General features: G+C 36.0%; 1 protein-coding gene across 4 annotated transcripts in view; it reads left to right on the top strand.

The window, feature by feature from the left end:
• Positions 1-26,112, top strand: part of DENND1B (DENN domain containing 1B) — a 255,997-nt gene that overhangs the window by 136,298 nt on the left and 93,587 nt on the right. For all 4 annotated transcript variants that reach the window (XM_049634299.1, XM_049634300.1, XM_049634301.1 and 1 more), the window contains 3 exons: positions 712-822; positions 18,390-18,490; positions 25,650-25,695. In XM_049634299.1, the coding sequence (XP_049490256.1) occupies positions 712-822; positions 18,390-18,490; positions 25,650-25,695 (258 nt within the window). The remainder of the gene's footprint in view (positions 1-711; positions 823-18,389; positions 18,491-25,649; positions 25,696-26,112) is intronic.

The following is a 26,112-nucleotide window of genomic DNA, read 5'->3' as shown; positions in this document are numbered from 1 at the left end:
GAGAGTGGATCTGAATGTCAAAGTTAATGTAGATTAGCCCAATTTTGTTTGTATGTGGGGAAAATAATATGAAGTGTTATATCAAGGAATCAAATTAGGCTAACCCCCAAATTAATTTGGTTATGGTGGAATAGAGCAGGTCTGACATGGGATATAAAGGGATTTTCCTTAATAAAGGACCAAAGATCTGCTTTATGAATCCATCTCATCCTCTGGGTTCCTTGTACGTAGTACATAGTATCAGGCAATGATGCCGTCTGCTGAGTGATTGGCAAACATAAAAAGACTCAAATGTATTTTCTGGAACAGCAGTTCTCAAAGTTCAGCGTATATAAGAATTATCAGGAATACCTTTTTAAAAAACAGATTCTTGGAGCCATACTCTGAAGATTAAAATTCAGCAGGTTTACAACTGGAGCCCAGGAAATGGGCTTCTTTTATAAGTACTTGGGGAGGGAGAGTGGAAAATGTGTGATCCTCTGATTGCCCTCTGAGAAACATTTTCCTGGGGTAGGATTATGTTTCAAATAATAATAGAATGTTACGTGCTTCGTGTGGCAGCAGGATAGTATCACATTTAATTATTTTAATGAATACCATTTTTAATAACAACCTCCTTTGAACCTTAAGACTTGTTGGTAAATGTATAAAATATTTTCCTTCATAATCACCATGAGCTATAACTTACACGATCACTCTTCACTTGTACAGAGAAATCTTACAGAATATTTTGTTGCCGTGGATGTGAATAATATGCTGCAACTCTACGCCAGCATGTTACATGAGAGGCGTGTCATTATTACCTCTAGCAAATTAAGCACTGTAAGTACTTCACACTTCTCCTTTTAAGTGGAACGTGTTGAGCATTTCACAAAAAGACCTACGAACCTCTGCAGACTTAGAAATGTTCTATGTGTATTAACAAGACAATATCTACATACTTTTTTGATATATGGTTTTAATCTGGCTCTTGAAGTACAAAAGTCTGATTTATAGAAGGCCTTCTCAGATGCATTAAGTCAGGTTAATTATTTTTTCTTATCAGGAGATGAGAGTTTTTTTTTTCTTTTTAACTCTCCAGAGTTCATTTTAGTGCCTTCTACCATATAAAGAATTCTTAAGAGCTATTATGAGATCTTTATTATTCACTTGTGGCTTTTTCCATTGGAACTACTTGAAAGAAATCAAGGGGCCATGATAATAGCTGCTATCCTAACCTGGTAATAGGTAGATTCATCTTTGTTGCCAAGTAGTGGTTTGGGAGTAGATTCTATAATAGTTCTGATTTGGAGGAGCTCTTCAGGCTGATAATAACTTAAAAGTCAGAGTACCATTCTGTTTTTTTTTAATCACAGGTTTTATGCTACTCACTGAAATGTTCTTTTGGAAGGTCTTCACTATTGTGGTAAAGGCAGTGAGAATAAGAGTTTTCTTGGGTCAGAGAAGAATATTCAAAAGTATTTTGCTAGGTGTCCTAACTTTTTTCTACAAAGTATTAAAATTGTAATATTTTTACTAAAAATTTTTAATGTAAATACAATTTTGAGTAATGAACAAGATATTTATTAAAAACATTTAGTGTTGCATGACTTTGCTTCCTTACAAATTTGGTTAATTGATAAGAATAAGATAATGTTTTTATGTTTTGCTCTCCCAGAGTAAAAATAAAAAAAGCTTCATGCTGTGAAGTTTTAGTACGTTGGAAGCAGTTTTAGGAGTTCTCTAAGATATCTATGTAGTATTCAACAATGAAAAGATGTATGTTTAGAGAGACTAAATGGTCATCTGAAGGCCAAATAGCTAATTAGAGACACGTAAAGTGAAGCTGAGTGTCCTGGTCTGGTTTATTTCCATTACTCTTTATTTGAAAAAATACAATTTTGAGATTTTGAATTACAATGTTGATATACCCACTTTTCCAAAAAAATTGAAAATACATTATTTTACATATTGAAAAACACATTGTGTACATTTAAAGGAGTAAGTATGGAGACATGATGTAGTACAGTCAGAGAACAAGCACAAGTCCTGACAGGTCATTTGCATTTTCTTAAAATGATATTGAGAAATGTAATCTGAATCATTTGGGACTTTTTATATATTTGCTTTTCTATTTTTAATTTACCATTGAGGTGAAACCATTCTTCCTTCTTCCTGTTCTCTTCCTCCTTATTTTTTAAACATGATTGTTTCAAGGTTATAAATAATATTTCTATATGGATATTGTCCTGAAGATTACAAAGATTGTACAAACTGTCTCAGAGGCCTAGGAACTAATTCTTATCATGAAACCTACTATATGGTAGGCACTTTGTAGGCACTAAGGATTCAGTAGTAAGCAAAGTCCAAACACTCTTGGAACGTATATTGAACAGATGAAACAGAATTGAATGAAAATAGCTGTTGTATCTTATTATGGTGAATACCAAGGGATAAATGATAAGGAGAGTGTGTGTACAGGTTGAAAGGTGAGGGGCAGGCCTCAGTTTTATATAGGAAAGCTTCTTAAATGAGGTAATATTGAGCAGAGATCTAAATGAAGTGCAGGAGTGAGCTATGCGAATGAACATATACGCTTCCCTATTTACAAAAACATTTGAAATAAATCTGAGTATATGATTACTATAAAATAGTGGTGTTATTCTTTATTGCAATTTATAAACACATCTTAATAACTGGATAACTTATCTGTGACTCTATTTCTTCACATGTAAACTGGGAGAATGGTAGTAATAGTTATAATCTCATAGGGTTGTTGTAAAGATTGAGATATTTCTATCTCTGTATAGCTATATAAACACATATGTATATATACACACGTATATATATGTATGTATATATATGTATACATACATATATATGTGTGTGTATATATGTATATATATGTATATGTATATATATGTATATATATACATATACATACATATGTATATACATATATATACACACACGTGTGTATATATACATATATGTGTAATGCTGAGAATTGTATTTGCATAACATTCAATGTTGATTCAATGATTATTAGCTATAATTTTATAACGGACTAGTTCTGCAGTTTAGAGTAAAAATTAACATGCCTACCCTTTCACTTTATTTGAATTAAATAATAAAATTATTTTAATAAAGACTTGGTATTATTCAGGGAGTTGTTTCTTATGTCTGAGGTAAACTTTTACCAATTGTTTATGACAATTCATGAAAACTCGATGGTGATGTCACTTCTAAGTTACCAGCTTCGTTTTAATTCATTCTCTGGGGCAGTAGTACTGATAAAAGAAACATAATTCATGCTTGGTTTCATGACCCCCTTACCCTTCTTGTGTGGGGGAAGCTGTTTTACTTAAATCTATCTTGAAAAATTCATGTATCTATTTCTATATCTACTGTAAATTCCATGCATAGTAACATTTAAGGTCAAAGACTGGTACTATAACATAAATTAGAAATAAACTATATTTTAGGAAGAATTTAGTGAAATCTCTGAAACACCCAAGGAAGGAATAGTTAAGTATCAATGAATTGACTGACTCTTAAGCTTTTTACATTCTCATTCTATATGCCTTGAAGACTACACTGTATTTAGTATTAATGCAACAAATTGTGTTTTACTCATTTTTCATTTTTTAAGTCTACAGCCAAAATTTTAACTATTGGAAGAGCACACGTAACTTAAGGCATCTTTGGATCTATAATTTTATGTATAGTTTTAGGAATTTTGTTTGTTTGGGTTTACTCTTTAATAAAACTTCTATTTTATTAGAACCATATTTGTCAACCTTATAGTTGCTGGGTGTTTTAGTGAAGATACACTGGGAGAGAATCAATCAGCTTACTTAAAGGTCTTTTCTTAGGTGCTGTTTGTAGTTAAAATTATAATTTGTAATTTATAGACATTAACTTTAAAATAAAAAAAGTTAATTTTGAAATATGTTAGCAAAAGTATCAAGAGTCATATGTTTTCACACTTTTAATGAGTCCCTCTCCCCCATTAAAGTGTTGTATTTTTTGTTTGTTTTGTTTTTTCAAGTTTTTATTTAAATTCCACTTAGTTAACGTACTGTGTAATATTAACTTCAGGTGTAGACTTTAATGATTCACCACTGAAATACAACGCCCAGTGCTCATCACAAGTGCCCTCCTTAATCCCCATCATCCGTGGATCCCATCTCCCTGCCCACTAAAGTGTGGTACTTTGTCAGGACCCATTATTACATTTTTCTGTGTTGAAGTTTTATGAATTGGGACATAAACAATTTAGTCTTTATTCCATTGGTATATACATTATCAACTATACACAGAAGTGTTCCTGGTAATCCTGAACAAGAACATTGATTTTATACATGCTGTAGGCAGGCCCTAGATGTTTAAGCCCCAAGAGAATCTCGAGTAGACTAGCAGAACATCATACCAAAGTCTCATGTATTCAAAGCAAAGGAATAAATCATGATATTACAAGAGTATATCAGTTGACTTATTGCTGTTTTGTGACCAGAGGTAGAGAATATTGCTGTTTAAAGTCATGTCATTGGTTCTCAAATCAGTCAGGCATGAAGTCTTGTCATATGCCTCTATAATTGTACCTCACCAGACTTTCTTTAACTAGTCAGCTGGGGCTGTGTATTTTGTCTCAAACACCCGGCTGGCCGGCGTCTGACAGGAGCTTTCTCATCATCCTGTCAGTAATATGTTAACTAGAGTGTATCTTTGTGGCCTGTAGAAGCAGGTGGAAGAAATGCTTCTCTTTAAAGCAGATGTCTAAATGTTAGCTACTATTTTGACCAATATTTAGCTGGTAAATATCACCCTCTTAAAGGCTATAAGCACATTAGTTACAGAGATTGGATTGTATAATGCATGTTCTTTCTGGAATATTGAGAGCAAGCAATATGCTGTGAGTATTGGAATTGTGTTAATAAACTGTAATATCTTCCTTTGTTCTATCTAGTTGCCCCCAGGCATTTAAGCATATGCTTTTCTCTCTTTCTCTCATTAATTCCATCAAGGGCATATGCAAAAATAAATCTTGTGGTCTCTGGAAAATCAACTATTAAAATAGATTTTAAAATTGTAGATTTTATAGGGTTAGACTGAAGGGGAATCCGGGGGATTTTAACCTCTCCATCTAGAGTTTACATATTGATTTGGCTCTTAATGGTACCACCTGTATCAGCATTTAATCTGAAATCTGAAGTTCAGAGAATCTTTCTGGAGATTAAGAATTGAACAGTTGATGGGAGAACAAAGATCATCCAGGTCTAGTTCCTAGTTAAGACTGTTGAAGTGTATTTTTTCACCCCCTGTGTTTTTAAAGCTGCAGCAGAATGGTGCTTTGTTATCAAGACCTTTCAGGGAGAGATATTCTAGGAACAATTTTTAGATTTTTAATTCTTCCCAAAGCCCTTAGCAACCAATTATGTCAGCTGAAACCGTAGGTTAAGAATTCTACTTACCAGTGCATTGTTTGATGTGTATACCGCTCCTCTGAACATCATATTTTCACTCAGTGCTAAGTAAATGTGACCTGAGTATGGAAATAGGACCATTGTGGTAGCCCTGTAACACTCTGTTGGAAGATATGTGTGGAGGTAAGTCAGAGGAAACTTCTAAGACAGGAAAACTGGAGGTATTTGTATTGTGCAACTCTTGTGGCGATAGTTCTGTTCTTCACGGAAATGCGCACATATCTGTTTTCTGGTTTAGTCAATTTGTTCCCTTTAAAAGTTAACAATTGACTTTTAATGTAAAAATCAATTGTTTTAAATAACAGTTGTGTCACTAGCTAAGGGGCATATTGTCAATCGCTCGGTTCTGTCAGTTTTGTTCCTACCACTACTCCCATCTCCCCACAAGCAACCTCAGAAGATTTCAGTTTACTGTAGTATTTTCAATCTGGAATGACTGAATTTTGTGCTGTTCATGATTCTCAATCTTAAATATAAGAAAAATTATATATGTATTGTTCGTTTCCTTAGTAAAACTGCTATCGAGATCAATTGGGTTATTTTTAAATGTACCTTTTATATTTATATAAATATAAGTGTAACTCACTGTGGCTACCTCACTCAGCATCTCCTGGATGGACTGCATCCCATAATCTTCTTATCCTGCTAAGGGGCTGAGGGAGGGCATCCGCCCCCCTGTCTCATCTTCCTCCCCCACCTAAGTTCTGTAGATCCTTCCTCCTCAATCCTTTCTTCTGGGACCCCTGTGCTCCATTCCAACTGCCCATTGTCTTAATTCAGGCAGTTGTCATTTCCCACAAACATTGTTTTCAGATGTCTATACTGCATGTTAGCATTCTCTGCATTTACATAAAATGATGGTGATGATTAGAGGAGTAGTTCTAGCCAGGAATTACATATGCACTGTGAACTGCTTGCTCTTTAACTTCATCGTCACTTCCTATAAACTCGAGGCAGGACCTTCCTCCATCCAGGCACTACAGTAACTACCAGTCACTACCTACCTCTTAGGGCAGTGCTGATACATAGTAGGTTTCTAGCAATAATTTTTTGAGTCAGTGCTTTAAACTGCACTTTTATGGGTCTTCTTCAAATGTGTTTTGAATGCTTCTGTCTTCATCCCTCTGAATGTTTTCCAAAATCTGGTTTGCTCTTCAGAGGCAGAGTTTCTGTCAGTAACCGCCATTATATTCTTTCAATCTGAACTACCGTAGTACTTACCGTACACTTTCTCTCAAGTTAGAATTACTAGTGAGTTTGTGGAAGTCTTGTATTAGATATTTATCTCTTTGCAGGTTAGAACCATGGTGTGTGTGTGTATGTGTGTGCGTGTATTTAAAACTAATTTTTTAAATTGTGGATATCAGAGAAAAGTTTTTAAAATAAAATTTTTATTAATTGTATTATGAATTAGGGAGTGTCCATTTGATACTGAAAATGCCAGAGTAGAAATCTGTCTTTTTGACAAGTAAAAATGTGTCTGTTTGATTGTCCCTTTGACACTTGCCTCTTTAAATAATAGTAGTAATAATAATAATAACAGTACAGATTTCACAACTTCTGAAGTTTATAAGTTTATAAAGAATTTAAAGCTAAGACAAGGGACTGGAGTAACAAGGGATGGGCTAGCAAGCAGTGAAGAGAATGCTAAAGAATATAGGCATAGCATATATAAAGCAGCTACTAACCTTAGAATTAGGACTGAGATAGACTACCCAAGGGAGGAGCCCCACCTGGGTCTGAGATCTAGACCCTGTTGAAGAGGCCAGAGCCGTGGCTCATTAGATGGCTTATTAGAAGTTGTTGTGGTGCGACACTGGCAGAATTTGTTGGAAACCTGCCCTTGGGATGACAGACATCATCCTTTCAAACTTGCTAGAAAAAGCCACCTTAGGAGTGCTGAGGAATCTCTTCGCAGAGAGATACCTCACTGGCAACACACTACTGTGAGCCCACCTGAAGGGAAGCTATTTATCAGGGTTGTCTCACTGGAGACACTCGCCCGAAATAGCATTGGAGTGGAGGTTGTTGCCAAGAGAAGCTGCTGGCTGCTCAGTACTGCTGACAATTGCACCCTGCAGTAACCATATGCAGAAGCTTCCTGCATTATAGCAGCTAAGATCTGGAAAGGCTGCAAGTGTTGCAGGAGCCAGAGGCACTACTGCTACAAAACTGCCCACGGTGGGGAGTGTGGGAGAAACCTCTGGCCACTATCATTTATAGGGGTCAGGTGCTACAGGAGCTGCCTATTACATGGGGGCCTGGTAGCCACCTGAGCTACAGGACCTGGGCCCTGAGGAAGCCAGGCCCTTGACAAGCCGTAAGCTCTGCGGGAGCCTGCTGAATGAGTATCCTGGAACCAGGAAACAAAACCCTTTCTTCCTGAAATGTCTCTTCAGTGACCTTTCCTGACAAAGCTTAATATCATGCCAGCAGTTAAAAGGAATAAATGCCAAGGGGCACAGATCCATTTTCATAGATCAGACAGTAAGGAGGTAAATTAGGCAGTAAATTGATAACAGGTACAGTCCACCCCTTTAGATACTCATCTTCCATTTACACCCTTTTGTACACATTTGTCCTTCCTATGCAACAACAAATCAAATCTATATATCTTCCTTTAAGATATAGCTATCCTTTTTACCAATGTAGACATTTCCCTAAATCAGGAAAGGCACAGTCCTAAGAGCCGTTGTAATTATTCAGTTGCGATCACATTTAAATTTCTGTTAATCACCAACAACCTATATGTAAAATGAAAATGACAAGTAGAAGAAAAAAATGGTAAGCAGATAAAAATGAACACGTGCATGTGAAAGGCACATAAAAAACATGCGAAGTGACTATATCCCTTATTTGTGTAACTGATCATGAGACAGTATTGATATTTATGGCCTCCTTATTTCATTACCCATTCTGTATTTCCCTCACCCTTAGCCAGAACCTCAGATGGTTGGGTTCTTTAGCTGGTGTAGTGATATGAACTTTCACTCCCAAAAGGTCTGAATCCACAACTGTTCTGCTTTTTTTTAATGTTTATTTAAAATAATTTTTTTAACATTTGTTTATTTTTGAGAGACAGAGAGAGGCAGAGCATGAGCAGGGGAGGGGGAGAGAGAGAGAGATATAGAATCTGAAGCAGGCTCTAGGCTCTGAGCTGTTTGTTAGCACAGAGCCCAATGCGGGGCTTGAACTCACGAATTGCAAAACCATGACCTGAGCTGTAGTCAGACGCTCAACTGACTGAGCCACCCAGGCACCCCAATGTTTATTTACTTTTGAGGGAGAAAGCATGAGTGGGGGAGGGGCAGACAGAGGGGGACAGAGGATCCATGGTGCACTCTGCGCTGACAGCAGCAAGCCTGATGTGGGACTCAAACTCATGAACCAAACTGTGAGATCATGACCTGACCTGAAGCCAGACGCTCAACTGACTGAGCCACCCAGGGGTCCCCCTGCATTTTTTTTTGTGATTGCTGTAGTTTTCCATTAACCTTTATTATTAGGCATAGAAATACTAAGAGGTACTCCAGAGAATCTCCTGGTTCCACACATGGTCTTTTTTGCCTCTTTTGTGCAGAAACAAGTCAATTTCCCTTTGGTTATTGAAATCAATCACTCCAGCTGGTAGGTTAACCCCGATTTTTAGCCTGTTGGTTCCGTGATATCAGGGGCCCCAAATGGTGAGGTGGCAATCTCATCTTCCAATGCACAGGGAAGCCTTTATCTATTGGGAGGTAAGATCTCCAGACCAGAAGAGCTCTTTATAAACTGCTAGGACCGGAGCTAGAACTTACACACATGGGTTATTAAGCGTAATAATGAGACAGTCATTCTCACTTCAACCCTTTGATTCCTACTCCCATGTATTCTGGCTATTGGAGAAATAGCACCATAAAATGCTTTCTCATTTAAAGCATATCCTGCATCCTACACTTTCAGGATATCATTTCCCAACTGGCATCATGACTGAATCTTCAGGAAGCCATTCTACTCTTCAATTAGGCCAGTTGGTTCTAGGTTATAAGTATTGGTAAGACTGGTTAACTTAATAGGCATGCGCCCATAGCTTTACTTTGCTATTAAATGAATACCTTGGTGAGACTCAGTGCTGTGCAGAATGCCATTCTGATGGACATGTTATTCTATGCATCTAATGATTTTGGTTACTGGCAGAGACATTATAGTCAGAGAAGACCTTATCCAGATTATTTATTCCAATGAGGATGGACTTCTGCCTCTTCCATGATGGAAGAGTTTCAATGTAATTAACCTGCCACCAGATAACTAGCTGATTGCCATGGGGAGATATCTCACCAGAAGCATTCTGCTACAAAACCTTCTGAAGAAGCTACCAGGTATTACTGGTGGGCATTACTGACTACGGTGTACTGCCAGGGCCAAGCCCTGGAGAAGCACAGGCCATGTAGGATCCTGCCTAGAGAGCACACTGGAACAGGAAGCAAAAATACTTTCCTCCTACAGTGTATCTCCAGTGCCCTGTACTGACAAAGTTCTACTTCATCTTCTACTGACTTTAGGCTATCTGGAAAAGAAGAAGTCATCAAGGGCACAGATCCATTACCACGCAGGTAAAAAAGAGTGAATTTGGAGTTAATGGGCAATATTTTAAAGGCACAGCTTCCATGAATCAGATATTTTTTGTGATTTCCTACAATGATAAAAATAGTGTTATGAAAAGAGTAAATAATAGTTAATGATCTGAGAAGAAAAGAAAGACCTTTATTTTGAAGGAAATATTTAACATTGGTAAAGTTTTCCAAAGATCAATTAAAACAGTATTGATTTATTCATTTGTACATTGATGCATATTTTTATTTGCCAGGTATTACATATTGGAAATTTTAAAGTTATTAATTAGAATCATAAATGTAAATAAATACAAATTAAAAAATAATCCTATGGTGTCAAGTGAACCAAGGCCAGCCAACGTGATAAGAACTCTAATATGCGAAATGTAAAAGGGAGAGTAGTATATTAAAGAGTGGACTTCAGTATGACACTGGTTCTTGAAAGGAATTTATGTCTTCTTGTGTAGGAAATATTTACTTGTTAGTGTGTGTGTGTGTGTGTGTGTGTAGAGAGAGAGAAAGAGAGAGAGAGAGAGAAATGTCACGCTATGTAATGTAGTTGGAGAGATAAACAGTAGCCAGATTGTGAAGAAACATGTTTGCTAAATTAAGGGGCTTAGATTTTATCCCACAGATTGTAGGGAGGCAGATGAGGTATATAGTATGATCAGTTTTATTTGGGGGAAGAGGACACTGGTGGCATTATAGAAGAAAAAAAAAATGGGGTAGAGAAATTCCTACTAACAGGAGTCTAGTTTTAAAAAAGCAAGGAATGACTAGCTCCTGAACTAGAACAGTGACCATAGAGGAAGATGAAATTGAGTTCATCTCATGAGTTTTAGGAACACTGTTAAGAAGGGGCTCCTGGGTGGCTCAGGTCATGATCTCGCAGTTCATGGGTTCAGCCCCATGTCGGGCTCTGTGCTGACAGCTCAGAGCCTGGAGCCTGCTTCAGATTCTGTGTCTCCTCTCTTCCTACCCCTCCCCTGCTCCCACTCTATCTCTCTCCCTCTCAAAAATAAGTAAACATTAAAAACTTTTAAAAAAAGAAACACTTTTAAGGAAACGTTTGTTACATATAGAGGCCTGTTTGAAAGTAGGTAAGGAAGAGGAAGTATAGAATGACCCACAAAGGACAAATCTCTTTACCAGGTATTTATTTATTTACTTGCTATATAATGGCCGTGGGCTTAATGTCATTTAGTTACCAGTACATTGTAACTTAATAAGTGTGTGTGTGCCTATAAATATTCACATGCCTGTAGATGTTTATACATTAGTTCATATATAGATACATATATTTGCATATATTTGATTTGCATGCTAAATATACATATATGTATGTTAAGTATATATGGGAATATTATATACATTTTTAATGTTAGAATATACAATATATGTATAATTATTCATCCTCATTTAATTGTATATGATTTACAAGTTAAGAGTTATTAATCTGACTTACAAAGATTTAGAACTTCGTGATTGCTTTGCAATGGCAATTTTCTCTTTAATAATTGTTGATGGCTTGCAACCAGTTTTATTTTGTTCCTGGTAACATATCTTGAATTATGATTTTCAAAGATGCCTAATAGTTAAAAAAATAGCATCAACCAGTTGGATTTATTTATTGGTTATTTAAAACATTATCCCCAGATACGGTTGCCATGCAGTTATATTAGTGACATCTTCTAAATTAGAGATTTGTGCATTAGCCCTGACTACTTAAACAAAAAATTAGATTACTTTATATAAGCCATTTAACTTTTATCCTGAAGTTTCTTGTCTAAAAGCTGAGAGAATTGAACAAGAACAATCTCTAAGGTTCTTTCCAACTGTTAAATGCAGTGATTCTTTAATTGTACTGTTTATTTCCTAAATAATTGCCTAAATTATGTAGTTTTATATAATTCACATGAACATCTTAACCCATAGTCCTTTAGAATCCAGTGTCTACAAGTTTTTGAGAAGAGAAGATAGATAGATTTGAGCCATGTTGTGGTATTAGACTTAAATTTTGGTGGGAAGGTAGATGGGCCTTCTCCAGGAAAAGCAAAACTGCTGTTGAATTGACTCTGAGAGTGAGAAGTAGAAAGCAGGGAATTTGGGAATAGGAAAAGATCATGTAGGGAAGGAAATTTGTTTGAAGCCACTGACATTAATGTTTATGTGACAGTTACAGAGAATGAGAGTTGAGGAGAGGTTAGTATGACAGTAATGGTGATTTACACAGGGTAACTACAAGGCAGACTCCTTAAAGGCAGGAATTTTTTTGTCTCTTTTGTTCATTACTATAACCCCAGTGCCAATAATAATGCCTGGCACATGTTTGGTGTCTCACTTAGTAGTTGTGTGATCTTGAGCAATTGGTTTAACTTTGCTTCAGTTTCCCTATCTGTAAAATCATTAAAAGAATGCATACATAAAAGAACCAAGGAAGCAAGAAGAATTTAGAATTGTTTGGCTAGGACAAGCTAATAAACCAGTGATCATTGTTGAGATGATTAGAACTTTCCAAAGGACTTGGGTGTGATGGAAAGAAGTTAGTCTAGATTGATTTTCTTAGTAATTAAGTAGCAGAATTTGCCATCCTAATAGGATGAAGAAAGAGAATGAAATATAAAATAATATTTTAGTATAAAAAAGCGTGAAAAGTGTATAAATACTCTTTTTTATTATAAAAATTGCTATTTTTCCAAATGTTTTCTTAAAACTATCACTTGATCTGAATTTTAGAATTTTGCTTAAGTAAGAATATTTTATAGTAGGGATAACTTCATAGTTTTCAGATACCTGCTGCTACTCTTTTTGGTCTAAACTCTTAAATGGGAATGTAAATTAAACGTGTTTAAACAGATGGTTTCTTTATGCTTTCCACTGTTTTGTTTTTTTTCATTCCATGAGGAATTTATCACGTTCCCATCTGCAGCAATTTATTCTGTATACCTATAGTTATTTATAGTGCATAAATTTCTGAATTAAATATTGATTCAGTTAAAAATCAAATGAAGTCTCTAATCTATATTTCTTGGTTTTTGTGCATAAATACATTCTTAGGGGATATAAATCTGCCCCTCAATAATTCATATAGAACTTCAGCTGAAGCGAATAGGACTTATCCATAAGGATGAGGCACAATCTAAGAGATGTGTGAGTGGTGTTGTGTCCATATGAGATCTTTATTTACAAAGTGTGTTGAATTAAAATTATGCTGTTTTCATTGTGGTCACACACTAGATGACTTGTTTACCTGTGGTCTCCTTGCAAATCTGATAATGTGGCTTTCTCCTTAAAATATGTGTCTATTTAATTGCTTCACACATGGCTTAGTTTCAAAAGGGAAAGAACTTTAGTTTGGCTGCCAACTAAATGTTCTTGCAGATGCAAAATGAGATGATAACTGGTAGAATTTTTATCAATTATCTTTTTAACATCTGAGAGAATCTGTTGCATTGGTTTCCTGCTGAAGTTGCCCACTGTGATGCCTGAGGAAAGTTTTGTAAATTGGGTCTCTGTCACAGACCCCAAGTTTTTCTTATAAAGGTTAGCTGTTCTTGATTGTTTAGTGCAGAGACTCATTCTCCACTGTGTAATTAAGATAGAATATTTTCAACCAGTAGATGTTATTCAAAGCCCCATAGTGTTGGGAATCCTAAATGCTTGTATGTCAAAAGGTAGTTTAAAATAATGGCTGTTGCCCTCAGGAGCCTACTTGGGTTGGTATCGTGGCTTTTATACATTCTAGGTATGTGATCTTGGGCAGTTGGCATAACTTTGCTGCAGTGTCCTGACCAGTAAAATGGGGATAATGAAGACAGAACCTATTTCATAAGGTTGTTTTGAGGATTAAATCTGAGAACGTCAAGTACTCAGAACAGTGCGTGGCACATGGTAAGCATTATGTTAACACCTGCTATTATTATTATCAATGACAGTATCTACATTAGACCTGGTAGCCTGGGGCTGCAAGTTCCAAGTGCCTTTATTCTCTAAGTTCACTATTATCCACTTTTATTGTCAAGTTTCTCGCCTTGATTGTATAGGCCTTATCAGTTCTTTTCTGTTCATATGGTTTCCATGTATGCTTATTTTATAATTGTAGTGTATGGGAGATACATGTTCCTAATGATTTTATTGTGTATTAGTCAGTACTGTGGGACTGTATCCAGTCAATATATTGAGTATGCTTTGTGAAATGATACGTGCATTTAAATATTCCTATGCCACTTAACAAAGATTATAAGGATTTTTAAAAAAATTTTTTAATGTTTTTATTTATTTTTGAGACAGGGAGAGACAGAGCATGAGCAGGGGAGGGGCAGAGAGAGAGGGAGACACAGAATCCAAAGCAGGCTCCAGGCTCTGAGCTGTCAGCACAGAGCCCGACGTGGAGCTCGAACTCACAGACCGTGAGATCATGACCTGAGCGAAGTTGGACGCTTAACCGACTGAGCCACCTGGGCGCCCCAAGGATTTTTTTCTTAAATCTTTATTTGGCAAATTTGTTTTTCTTTGAAAGTTATAGCCTAATATATATTATTCCTTATCTATTATTTCTTTAGTTTCTAGAGCATAATGGCTGGGATATGTTCTAACTCAAACAACTGAAACTTCTTTTCCCACCCTCTTTGCTTTCATGAAGAACTGGGGTATTAAAGAAACAGCTGACAGAATATTAGAAAAGCAGTGTCAAGTTCTAGTTCTATCACGAACCAGATGTAGATAGAGTCTTAGGTAATTCTAGTCCAAGGAACTATGATTGTCATTTTCCTGTGTGCTTAAAGAATCAGTATATTTATGATAATTAATAACTTAACAAGTAAAAAGATTCTTTTTAGTTGGCTTATAAATTGATCTCATTTCTTTATAGTACTTTATTCTGCAAACCAGATTTCTGAAATACATAGTTTATTTTCCTTAATTTGCATGGGTGTCAGAATGTTCTAGGTAAATAACTGGTTGTGACAGTTCACTCTCTCTTCAGAGGTATGGTCCCAGAAGGCCATCCAGTTCTGACCCTGCTTGCCTCTCTGACCTCGCCTCCTGCCGTTCTCCCACTTAGTTCAATCTAATCATGTGGACCTCCCTACTCCTCTGCGAAGATGCCTAGTCTGTTCCCACCTCAGGACTTTTGAATGCATTGTTTCATCTGCCTGGAATGTGCTTCTCCCCTGAGCTGTAACAGTTGGCTCCCTTGTATCAGTCAGGTCTCAGTTCAGATGTCACCAAATGAGAGTATGTCCCTAACCCTCCTGTCTAAAACAGCCCCTCTGTCACTCTCAACCCTCTTACCCTGCTGTAGGTTTCCTCATAGAACTTACCTCTGACATAATATATACTTCGTTTTATTGTTTGCTTTCCCTACTAATATGTTAAGTTCCATATTCAGTACTGTTCAGTACTGTGTCCCTACGGCCTGATAGAGATTTATGATAGCACATAGCAGGCACTCAAAAAGTTTTTTGAATTAAGCAAGTAACTTATTATGGTATTTCCAATTGCTCAGTTACTTCATGTACTTCAAAGGTTGTAGAGATGATCTTTGGATGTATTTTGAAGGTGGGTCTGATGTATAGTCTGGTTGTATTAACCACCTATATGGAAAAAAATTGTTAATTATTACAAAGAATATGTCATGTTAGAATTGATCTGATCTAAGAATAAATACATCTCTCAGAGATAATGTTTACAGATCACCTAGCATATACTTCTTATTTTAAAGATTAGGAAACAGCTCTGCTTATAATTGCAGATATGCCAGATGTTACACAAACTTCTTAGTGGCAGAACCCTAATTTTGTCTATGATATACTTCATTCTTATTGTTTTGTACAGCTTACATATATATATAATCTGTGTTTCATTTCCTAGTAAATTTATTTCTTCTTCGTTGTGTTTTTTCACCTACTACTTTTATTATCTCTTCCACAAAGTATGTGTTGCAATCGTGTTTTCTCACATAGCTATTACATGCTGCTAGGGGAGTATAGGGGGTCTTTGGCATGCCTCTGCCTCCTTTGGAAATCTCCACTTGGATATCTCACAGTTAATAGAATCAATATTTGCAAAAACAAATGCCTTATAGTTCCACCTGAACCTAACACTTTTGCTGTATTACTTGAAATAATTCATCCTAGTTGCTTAGGATAGAAACCGTGGTTATGGAGAGGTAGTGTTTTTACCTCTCCCTGTCACCTATCCCCTATATCCAAAAAGTTGCCAAACCCTGTAGAACTTCCTTCTTTCCTGGAGGACCTTGGTTAGCAGAGATGACCCTTTGCCACATGCTGGCCATTGCAGGTGTTTGGCAACTCTGTTGTCACATAAAGGAATCACCCTCTATGAGGCCAAATTCATCAGATGATATTGTTGTGCCTTACTAACGAATAGTTCATAACTTCATTTAAGATGAGCATTAGGACATAGGGAAAGTGTCTGGATAGCATTGAATAGAGTGCTTTGGACTCTGGGTGTACTCAGTAAAATAAGTTACCCTTAGTCCTCATTTTGAGAATGTACTTTTCTTCTTATTACACTGTTATTTTCTTAACAATAAAAAAGGAACATTTTCCTTTTAACTTTTAAATGAGCTGTTTTAAAAGTCATCTGTGTACAAATGGAGAAATTGAGTAAAGTAGCCGCCTTTCAAAGCTATGTAAGTGCTTTTGGCCCATTGGGTTACACTGAAGGGATGGAAAGAGTTGGTACAGCCTTAAAGATGCCTAATTTACAAGGAGGGAGTACCTGAGAGAATTTGACTAAGTTACATCAACCCCATTTCATCTCCCTCTATGAGGGTTCAAATAAGACAAACCCATGGTCTGTCATTGTTAAGTGAAAGTATTTGAATGCCTCCTAGTGGCATATTCTGTGCTCTAATTAAGGAATTTTTAAAAATAATAGGTATTGAAGGAATACTGTAGATAAAGTATTAAAACTTGTAGGTGCAAAGTACTAATACAATCCTTTAATGATAGCATAGTAAATAAAAACAAAAAATCGTTTGCCATATAAAATTAATTAAAAATCTAACTGGAAAAATACATATGATGAAGAGGGATATATTTTAGTCAAAATTTTTATGTTTTTGGTTCAGATTAGATTTCTTTAATTTTTTTTTAAGTGGGACAATTTTGCACTTAAATATAGACACATGTCTCTATTAAGATTGAATTGTTTTAATACATTTATCCTTCTAAATTAATTTGATTACTGCGTATACATTTTAATTTATTTGTATAATAAAACAGGAATAATGGTTAGAGAAAGTCTTTGGTTCATTTTCAGACGGTAGTATTTTTAAATTCCGATTTTCAAGTTGAACCAAATGATTTAATTAGTAAGCTTGAAATGCTGACTTGAGCAAAACTTTAAAATGAAGAATGCTGACTTAATTATTGCTTTAAACATTAAAAAAGGATCAGCACTTACAGAAATGTAATTTAAAATGGAAAACAAAAAGTCCCATGGAAAGAATTCTGATGAGGGTCAGTAGGAGGGAGGGAAGATAAAGTGATATCCTTTTGTTAGGCATTTAAAAATATTTAATTAACTGCTTGCCCAAACAAAACAATTAGAATGGCAATTACCTTTAAAATAGCATCGATGTATTTGCAGCTGTTGTGATATAAGGCTAGGAAACAAAATGTTAATCTGAAATGAACAGTTTAAATATGGAATTATGATATACTTGGCTTCCTGTAGCACAGCTGTCAAGCTCGGGCAGCTCGCTGGTCAATAGTGACATTCTGTGTGTCAGTGAACAGCGTCTCTTGATACCATAACCCGCAGTTCACACATTACTGAAGCTCCAACTGTCGAGCATTCAGGTCCCCTGGTATTAGCGCAGCTTCCAGACTCTCCTGACTGGCTCATGTTTCATTCTTTGGCAATTTGCCCTAATGATATCCCTCAGGAGCTTTCAGCCTCCCTTCCTTTCCATATTTAATCGTGGTATATTAATCCGAGCGAGGCGCGAAGAGTGCTGCACACGTTGTAATTTCCTACAATTTCTCCTAAGCTGCTCACCCAGTTTTTCAGTCTTACTTTTATTTATGTTCTAAGCTTTGACCCCAAATGCTATCTTTTCAGGTAGTTATCACTGTCTCCGTAAGATGCCCAGGAAGCTGCTTTTGCTGAAAGTATTCTTCAGAGTGGCTTTGGCAACATCAGATCGGTTTTTGTTCTGGCAGATTTGGTACAGACAATGTGATTTAGGTCACTAAATAAATTGTTTTATGTTTGTCATTCATCTTGGATGACTTGAGCATGTCTTTTTGTTTGGAGGATCGGCGTCTACTTACCGTTGTTATTATCCTTTTGCAAATTTTAGTTAACTGCCTGTCTCCATGGATCAGTTGCCCTGCTATACCCAATGTACTGGCAGCACATATACATCCCAGTGCTTCCGCCGCACCTGCTGGACTACTGCTGGTAAGATGACTTTTGCCAGACTCCTTTAAATCCAGGCTGTATGATTAGAAAAAAATCCGTTTATTTGTAGATTAGCGAAGGTTGGTGTATGTATAGACAAACGAAATCCCTGAAACTTGGGCTCGAGATTAGTAACCAATATTAAAAGCTGCTTTTATGAGGGCAGAGTAGTTCTGTTCAAAGCTGGCCAAAAAAAAAAAAAATGTGTGTTTGGCAAACATAAAGTTCTTTAGATTTTGTGAGTTACTTCCGCAGTCGTGTAGATAATTGACTGCATAAAAAGAAGCGAATACAGCCTTAGTTGTGGTTAAGAAAACCTTACAGAAGTTATAGTATCAGTCCAAGAACTCCATATCCCAGGTGTCAGAATTTGTCTGCAGAGCCTGTCAGAAACCACATTGCCTCTGTCGGGGCACACTTTCATTACCTTTACCTTAGGACACACTTTGCTTCACCCCTCTTCCCTCAGTAGCACACTGAATACCAAATACCAGCAAAGGGGTTGCCTCTAATTCAGGGATTCCCTGAGTTTCTGGTTTAAATCAAAGTCTCGGCCCTAAGCCACCATGGAAAAAAGCAATGTTGAAAAGTGTTGGGACTAATTTTGAAATGCTTCCTGCCATTAGAAATAACTCCCGATGATCTCACCCAATGTGAATTCAACAACACCCCTGGAACTCTTCTGTTCTCTTCCTCTGGAAGAGTGTGTATATTCTCAGGCTGGACAAGGGTTAGACTCTGAAATAGCAGCCTTGGGATCTTCTTCTGGACCGTAGGATAGAATGTTCTCTTCGTGCATAATCATCTTCTGCAGGCATAGCTTACTTCTAAAGAATTCAGTTTTGTTTCCTCTAAACCATGCATGTGCACATACACACATAGAGAGAAGGAAATAATTTTGACTATAATAAATTTGTTTATATTATTAAAAACAAAGCTCTTTCAGAAGCAAAGTATTTAACTTTTTTGTTTCATGGAAAGCAGTTCACCTAAAGTATTTAAGGATTAGAGAGAGCCATTTAAATTCATACCTAGAGGTTTTCTGTTCAATTTTTATGACTAGCTCTCTTCAGATCAAGTGATTGTAATGATACCACATATATTTGGCCCCATATTGACGATACTAACATATTGTGTGTTTCCACAGCATGGTAATAGTATTGATAATGCTTTGAAGTAAGTTCCCAATGATCTACCACGCCATTCAGTCCTTTGAGTACTGGAAAGGAGAAAGTTTGGTGGGAGACTGTAGCTTAATTATATTGTGGAGTGTCACACACACAAGTCTGAGAGTTAAACTAGATCTATAAATAGGTTTTTAGGTATTCATTTTAGAGTGTTTTTCTGTGATCAACATAACTAGTATATATTAGCAGCCTTGAAGGCAGAAATGGCACTTGATTCACATTGACAATGCCATAGGTCTTGGCACATGGTGTTCAGTAATTGAAATTTATTCGTTTCATATAATTTTTACAAAAGTATTGGGAAACGTATTGATTTTTATTTATTATTATTGTTATTGTTATTATTATTTTAAAGTTTATTTATCTTGAGGGAAGGTGAGAGAACACGCGTGTGTACCCGTGAGCAGGGGGAAGAGCAGAGAGAGAGAGGGAGGCAGTGAATCCCAAGCAGACTCAGTGCTGTCAGCACACAGCCCACGTGGGGCTCTATCTCATGAACTGTGAGATCGTGACCTGAGCCAAAACCAAGAGTTGGACACTTAGCCAACTGAGCCACCCAAATGCCCCAATACATGATTTTTAAAAATACATGTCAAGTTAGTGGTTCAAGAACTAGCATTTCTAATGATGAAGCTTAGAATTATATTTTATCATATATAATGTTAAGCTATTTGCATTTTTCTATTAAAGTGTTCTGACCTCTGGGGTGCCTGATGGCTCAGTTGGTTGAGTGTCTGACTTTGGCTCAGGTCATGATCTCATGGTTTCTGTGTTTGTGCCCCATGTTGAGCTGTGTGCTGACAGCTCAGAGCCTGGAGCCTGCTTTGGATTCTGTGTTTCCCTCTTTCTCTGCCCCTTCCCTGCTCGCACTCTGTCTCTCTCTCTCTCTCAAAAACAAAAATTTTTTAAAAATTTAAAAAAATGTTCTGACCTCTTAGGAGGTAACTTCCCTTTAAGTTCAGTTGTCTGTAATGACTATACATTTAAGACTTTCTAAAATACAGCTATTTAGAAGCTATTCTGTGGTGTAGTTAGTTCTGTGCTTTTCTTCCCAGAGATGTCTTCCCGATACTTTCTAACCCTGCATGAAGGTCTTCTGCTGCTTCCACTATGATGAAGGAAGCTTGGTCCCTGGAATTTTCTTACTAGTTTCTAACCTTGAAATAGCCTTTAGGATAAGTTCTAACAGCCTCCATGCCACACAGTTCCCTGTTCCAGAGAGTACAGCAGTGATTGATAATCAAGGAGTTATCTGAAACTTCCTAAACGTTAAGGTCACAATGATAGGCTCAGCTTCTATCATAGAAACTGGGTGTTGTGATTTCTTTTTCTTCTCTTTTATTTTGTCTTGTCTTGTCTTGTCTTTTCTTTTCTTTCTTTCTTTCTTTCTTTCTTTCTTTCTTTCTTTCTTTCAAATAGCTGCCTAAGACTCTGGCTCTCTTCTGTCAAAACATTTTATGGACTAAACTATTTCTTGGGGAATATGGTTTTCTTCCCCTTGCATCTTTGCAAATGATCTAGAATCATGCTGATTTGTATGCAAAAAGGGAGAAAAATATTAGAGATTATCCCTCCAATCTCATGGTTTTTGAATAAAGACTTTTTTATATTTCACTTCAAAAATAGCACCAGGAAGATTTGATGGAATAGATGTATATTTGCCACTTCTTTAAGGTGACTGGAACTTTCTGAATCCTGAGATAACCCTTTCTCCTGGAAGTCTTTTTGTTTTCCCACCTGGTATCTCTGGTGTTGACAGACTGTGGAGAGCCATAATGCCATCTTGTGACCATGCAGGTTTATAGCATGTTGGCCAACTGATGGAGCCTTGCTAACCTGTTTGTTCATTCCTTCATTTATCCATCCATTTGTACATCAGATATATAGAGAACACCTGTTTGCCTAGCAGTGCGTATAGTAAGGTAATGAGTAAAACTTCATTTCTGCCCTTGCAGTATCCACACATAGGAAAAACTTCACCCAGATGTGCATGGAGCACATACACACATGCACATGCACACACAAGAGGAACACAGAGTAATACTGTAGTACTGTAAGGTTTACATCAGAGGCATGTAAAAGAAACAGGGTTGGGGGCACCTGAGTAACTCAGTTGGTTAAGCATCCGACTCTTGATTTCAACTCAGGTCATGATCTCACAATTTGTGGGTTTGAGCCTCGCATTGGGCTCTGTGCTGGTAGTGCAGAGCCTACTTGGGATTTTCTCTCTCTTCCTCTCTCTCTGTTCCTCCCCCGCTTGCACACACTCTCTCTTTCTCTCAAAGTAAATAAATAAAATGAAAAAAGAAGCATAGATGAGGAGACACCTAGGAAGAAATGGCCCACACTGCTTGGTGGGGTAGGGAAGGAGACTGGGAGGAAATGACACCATCTACGTTTTTTCTGTTAATCTGTCAGTATAAGGGGAAAATGGGAGTTTCTATTGAACAGGTATAAGATTTCACTTATACAAGATGGTTAAGTTGTAGAGATCTGCTGCACAACACTGTGCTTAGAGTTAACAATGCTGTATTACAGAATTAAAAATTTCTTAAGGGTGCAGATCTCGTGGTACGTATTCTTACTATGTGAGATAGAGACAGAACTTTAATGTGGCAAGTTCATGATGTTGCCACACACTCTTAACCGTTCTGAGTCCTTAAACACCTAGGAGGTAGTATGACCCTAGTATCAGTAAAATTATAATCATTCATTATTTGTTCAAGAGTGGCTGAGTCACCTTTTTATTTTGGGAACCTATCTGACTCTTCTTTCCATGAAAGAGAATTGTTTCTTAAAAAATAAATGGAAAATCATGGTGTTTGGACTACCTAAGTTAATAGGCGGCTATTACAGTCTACCCATGGGTGGTCTCTGTAAGAAAACCAAAAAAGAAACAAAAAACGGTTAGAGGGTGATTACTTTTGACTAAAGATTAATTGCTACCCAACAGAAGAAGCATTCCTAATAGAGCCTTCTGTATGCTATCTTTGCAAAATGACTTCATTGACAGAAAGATGTAGGACAGTTTTGCATGTGGATGATAAAACATCAGTGTCGCCAAGGATCTCTTCCTGAGTTATTAACACCCAAATCTAATTAGGAGATTTCAGCTAAGGGTTGCAGAATTACTTTTCATGAGATTTGGCTGATTAAATCTTAGGATGCACACAATCCAGTTTTCGTGAGAAAGAAACTATTCAGTAGAATGTGTATTTTATAAAACATAAAATCTGTCTATAAAATATGTTCTATAAAATCTATATGCAAAACATCATAATCATTTTAATAAATTATGCTCTAGATTAATAATTTTTACAGTTTTGACATCTCTATGTTTTTTATTTTGTTAGGTATTAGTGAGATAAAAACACCTAGAGGTACCCAGTAATCTCACAGAAAAAGCTAGAAGTTACTTTATTACTAAGTTCTACATAGGAACCCTTTATTGAATTTTTATTCCAGCTTAATAATTGCTAAACATTTATTTTTTATATTTTAAGAAATAACTAACTTTCAAGAAATTTAAAAAATGTTACCTTAGATGTATTTCATAGGACTTCAATAGGTTAGCTGCTACTTTGGGCTCTGATTTTTTTTCTTGTTTATTTATTTATTTATTTTTGAGACAGAGAGAGACAGAGCACGAACAGGGGAGGGGCAGAGAGAGAGGGAGACACAGAATCTGAAACAGGCTCCAGGCTCTGAGCTGTCAGCACAGTGGGCTCTGATTTTTTGAAATCTGATCCACTCAAGTGTTCCCCTAACAACTAAAATGGAAATAATAATTGTTAATTTTAGGAGGCTTACATATTTTTTGATTAACACTCATTATATTATTATTATTTTTCCCCCCAAGAGAGAGCATGTGCTCATGTGTGTGCATAAGAGGGAGGGGCAGAGGGAGTGGAAGAGAGAGAATCCCAAGCAGGCTCCAAGCCCAACATGGAGCCCGACTCGTCCTTGGTCTCAGGACCGTGAGATCATGACTTGAGCTGAAATCAAGAGTCAGATGCTTAACTGACTGAGCCACCCAGGTGCCCCAACACTCATTATATTAAAATGTACTTAGAAATTTGAGATACCACAGACTTACTATGTTGTAAATTTTGTGGGTAGGATAACCTAACCTGGGGTAAATTGGAAGTTTGCACAGTAACTTGAATAATTTTCTACTATTTTGGATGTGGGGACAGCTTGACATATTTAAGATCTTGGGATTTGCCTATCCTGTTTTGTGAAAATGTTCTGAACCCAGTGTGGGAGCCCAGAACAGTTAGTGACATATATTTTATGTCTTCTGTGGAGTCCCAGAAGGGATTCCAGAGATGAGAACTTGAGCTAGGGAAGTAATCAGCCTTCCTTTATTTAAGCAAAAGTGGAACAGTCCACATTTTTCCTCCTGTTTCCTTTTGAAGGCAGAAAATCTGTTAGGTCTTAAGGATATCAAGGCCTGTAAATAGTTCTTAACTTTCAGTCAAATGATCCAAAATATCAGATCAATTCCAGATGGTCTGTTATATTTAATATGTATATATATATATATATATATATATATATATATATATGAAGGAACAAAGCTACAAAAGAAAATTAGAATCTAGTACAATAAGAAGTAATGAACAGGATAATGAGGAGTCAAATAAAAACTTTAACCATCCTTATTTTTTTGTGAGTTCTGGATATATGTTAGTGGTTAGCCAGCTTCAAATAAATCTGGAGCTTCAAATAAATCTGGAGTTTGAGGTTCATTTGAAAAACTGGGTCTGTCGAGGTGCCTGTTAGCTTTATCTATTACTGGTCCTCAGTAGCAAAGTGGATACACAGGAGTTTGGACTGATAGTGAAAGTGATGTTTGGAAAATTATGAAAATTCTTTTAAAAAGGCTGTTTTCATTAACATAGAAAATGTTTGCCTTAAATATAACACAAAGATGTCTATAAAAAGAAATGTCAAAGATTGTTTTAGCTATTTATTTGCATATCTTCTATCACCTTTGTAGACATCTGTCCATTCTCACGTTTTCTTGTTAAATAATATTTTGATTTTGAAATGTCAAGTTGGATAATTCCCTTCGTGTATTTCATGAGAAATGTTTTTGAAGTTACTAAGTAAGCCCGATTTTATGTCACAAAGATTATTTAATGTCTGTATGCTCTGCTGGAGTATAAGATCTGCAAAGGAATCTATTCTATTTATATCACTTATTATTGTACCTAGACCCTAGCCCAGGTCCTACTGCCTGGTATGCTCCAGATTTTATCTGTAGAATTAATTAATTCAGTATCATGCTTAAACATATTTGAATATTTTTTAATTCATTAAAATTACTTTATTAATAAAAGCAAAAGTGAGATAAATAGGAATGTACAACATTTAAATGAAAGACAAGGTACATGAGCAGAAAGATAGTATGGAAAGAGAATGATAACAGTAGAGGAAGAACTTCTAGTTTCCAAACAGTGCTTGGCACATAGTAGGTCTTAATAAATATTTGGTAACTGATTCAAAAAATTTTGGTGGTGTAGTAGGTATGAAGCAATGATGATTTTTTAAGAGAATCGTAGAAATAAGAATCTAATTGAATATAAAAGGTATATAAAAGAAATGTGAAAAAATTTGCTAATTATTTAGGATATGTTTTATATGAAATATATGGAAGATTTAACTCAGGACTATGACTTAGGCTCTAATATTCTTTCTAACCAAAAAAGCTTTTTTAGGTGTTACTACTCTTTATTTAATTGTAAATGCTTTTGTGAGTTTTATGCCAAGCAACCTTAATTTGAATATATTAATGACCTCTCAGATTAAATTTGACTTTTATATATTGAATAATTTTAATTATCTGTAGTGGGCTCTATTAGAACCACACATTTAATTAATTTAATTTTTTAAACCTTCTGAATTACTTATATTGTTTCTGTGTTAATGAACTTCATGAATATATACATTATATATTTCCAATTTAGTGCTCCGATGCCATACCTGATTGGAATACACTCCAGCCTCATAGAGGTAAGTATCTTTCAGACATGAGATACATGTGTGATAAATTAATGAATATAAATAATAGTTAAAACAGTTGTATTTTGAAAGAGAATCAATTGAATAGTACAAAGTAATGATAAGTTTCATATTTAGGGTATACTTACATGTTCATTTTCAGAAATACTGTATTGGAATAATTTCATTTTAGTTAGTATACTGAATGACCATTTTCAATGGCATGAAACCCATGAAAATATGGTAAATTTGGTCAAGATCATATGGTAAATTTTAAGTACTAAAAACTTAGTCTTTGATGAACCACTTTCTATATGGCACTTGGGATCTTTTATATGTTTCTTTTTCACACCTTATTTTGAAGGTCAGAATTTATGTAGTTATGATTCATAAAGGGAAAATGTTTTTATTTTTCACACTCCATTTTGA

Source organism: Panthera uncia, chromosome F1 (assembly GCF_023721935.1).
Source record: "Panthera uncia isolate 11264 chromosome F1, Puncia_PCG_1.0, whole genome shotgun sequence".
In the NCBI taxonomy this organism is placed as follows: Eukaryota; Metazoa; Chordata; class Mammalia; order Carnivora; family Felidae; genus Panthera; species Panthera uncia.
This window is presented reverse-complemented; position numbering and strand designations above follow the sequence as displayed.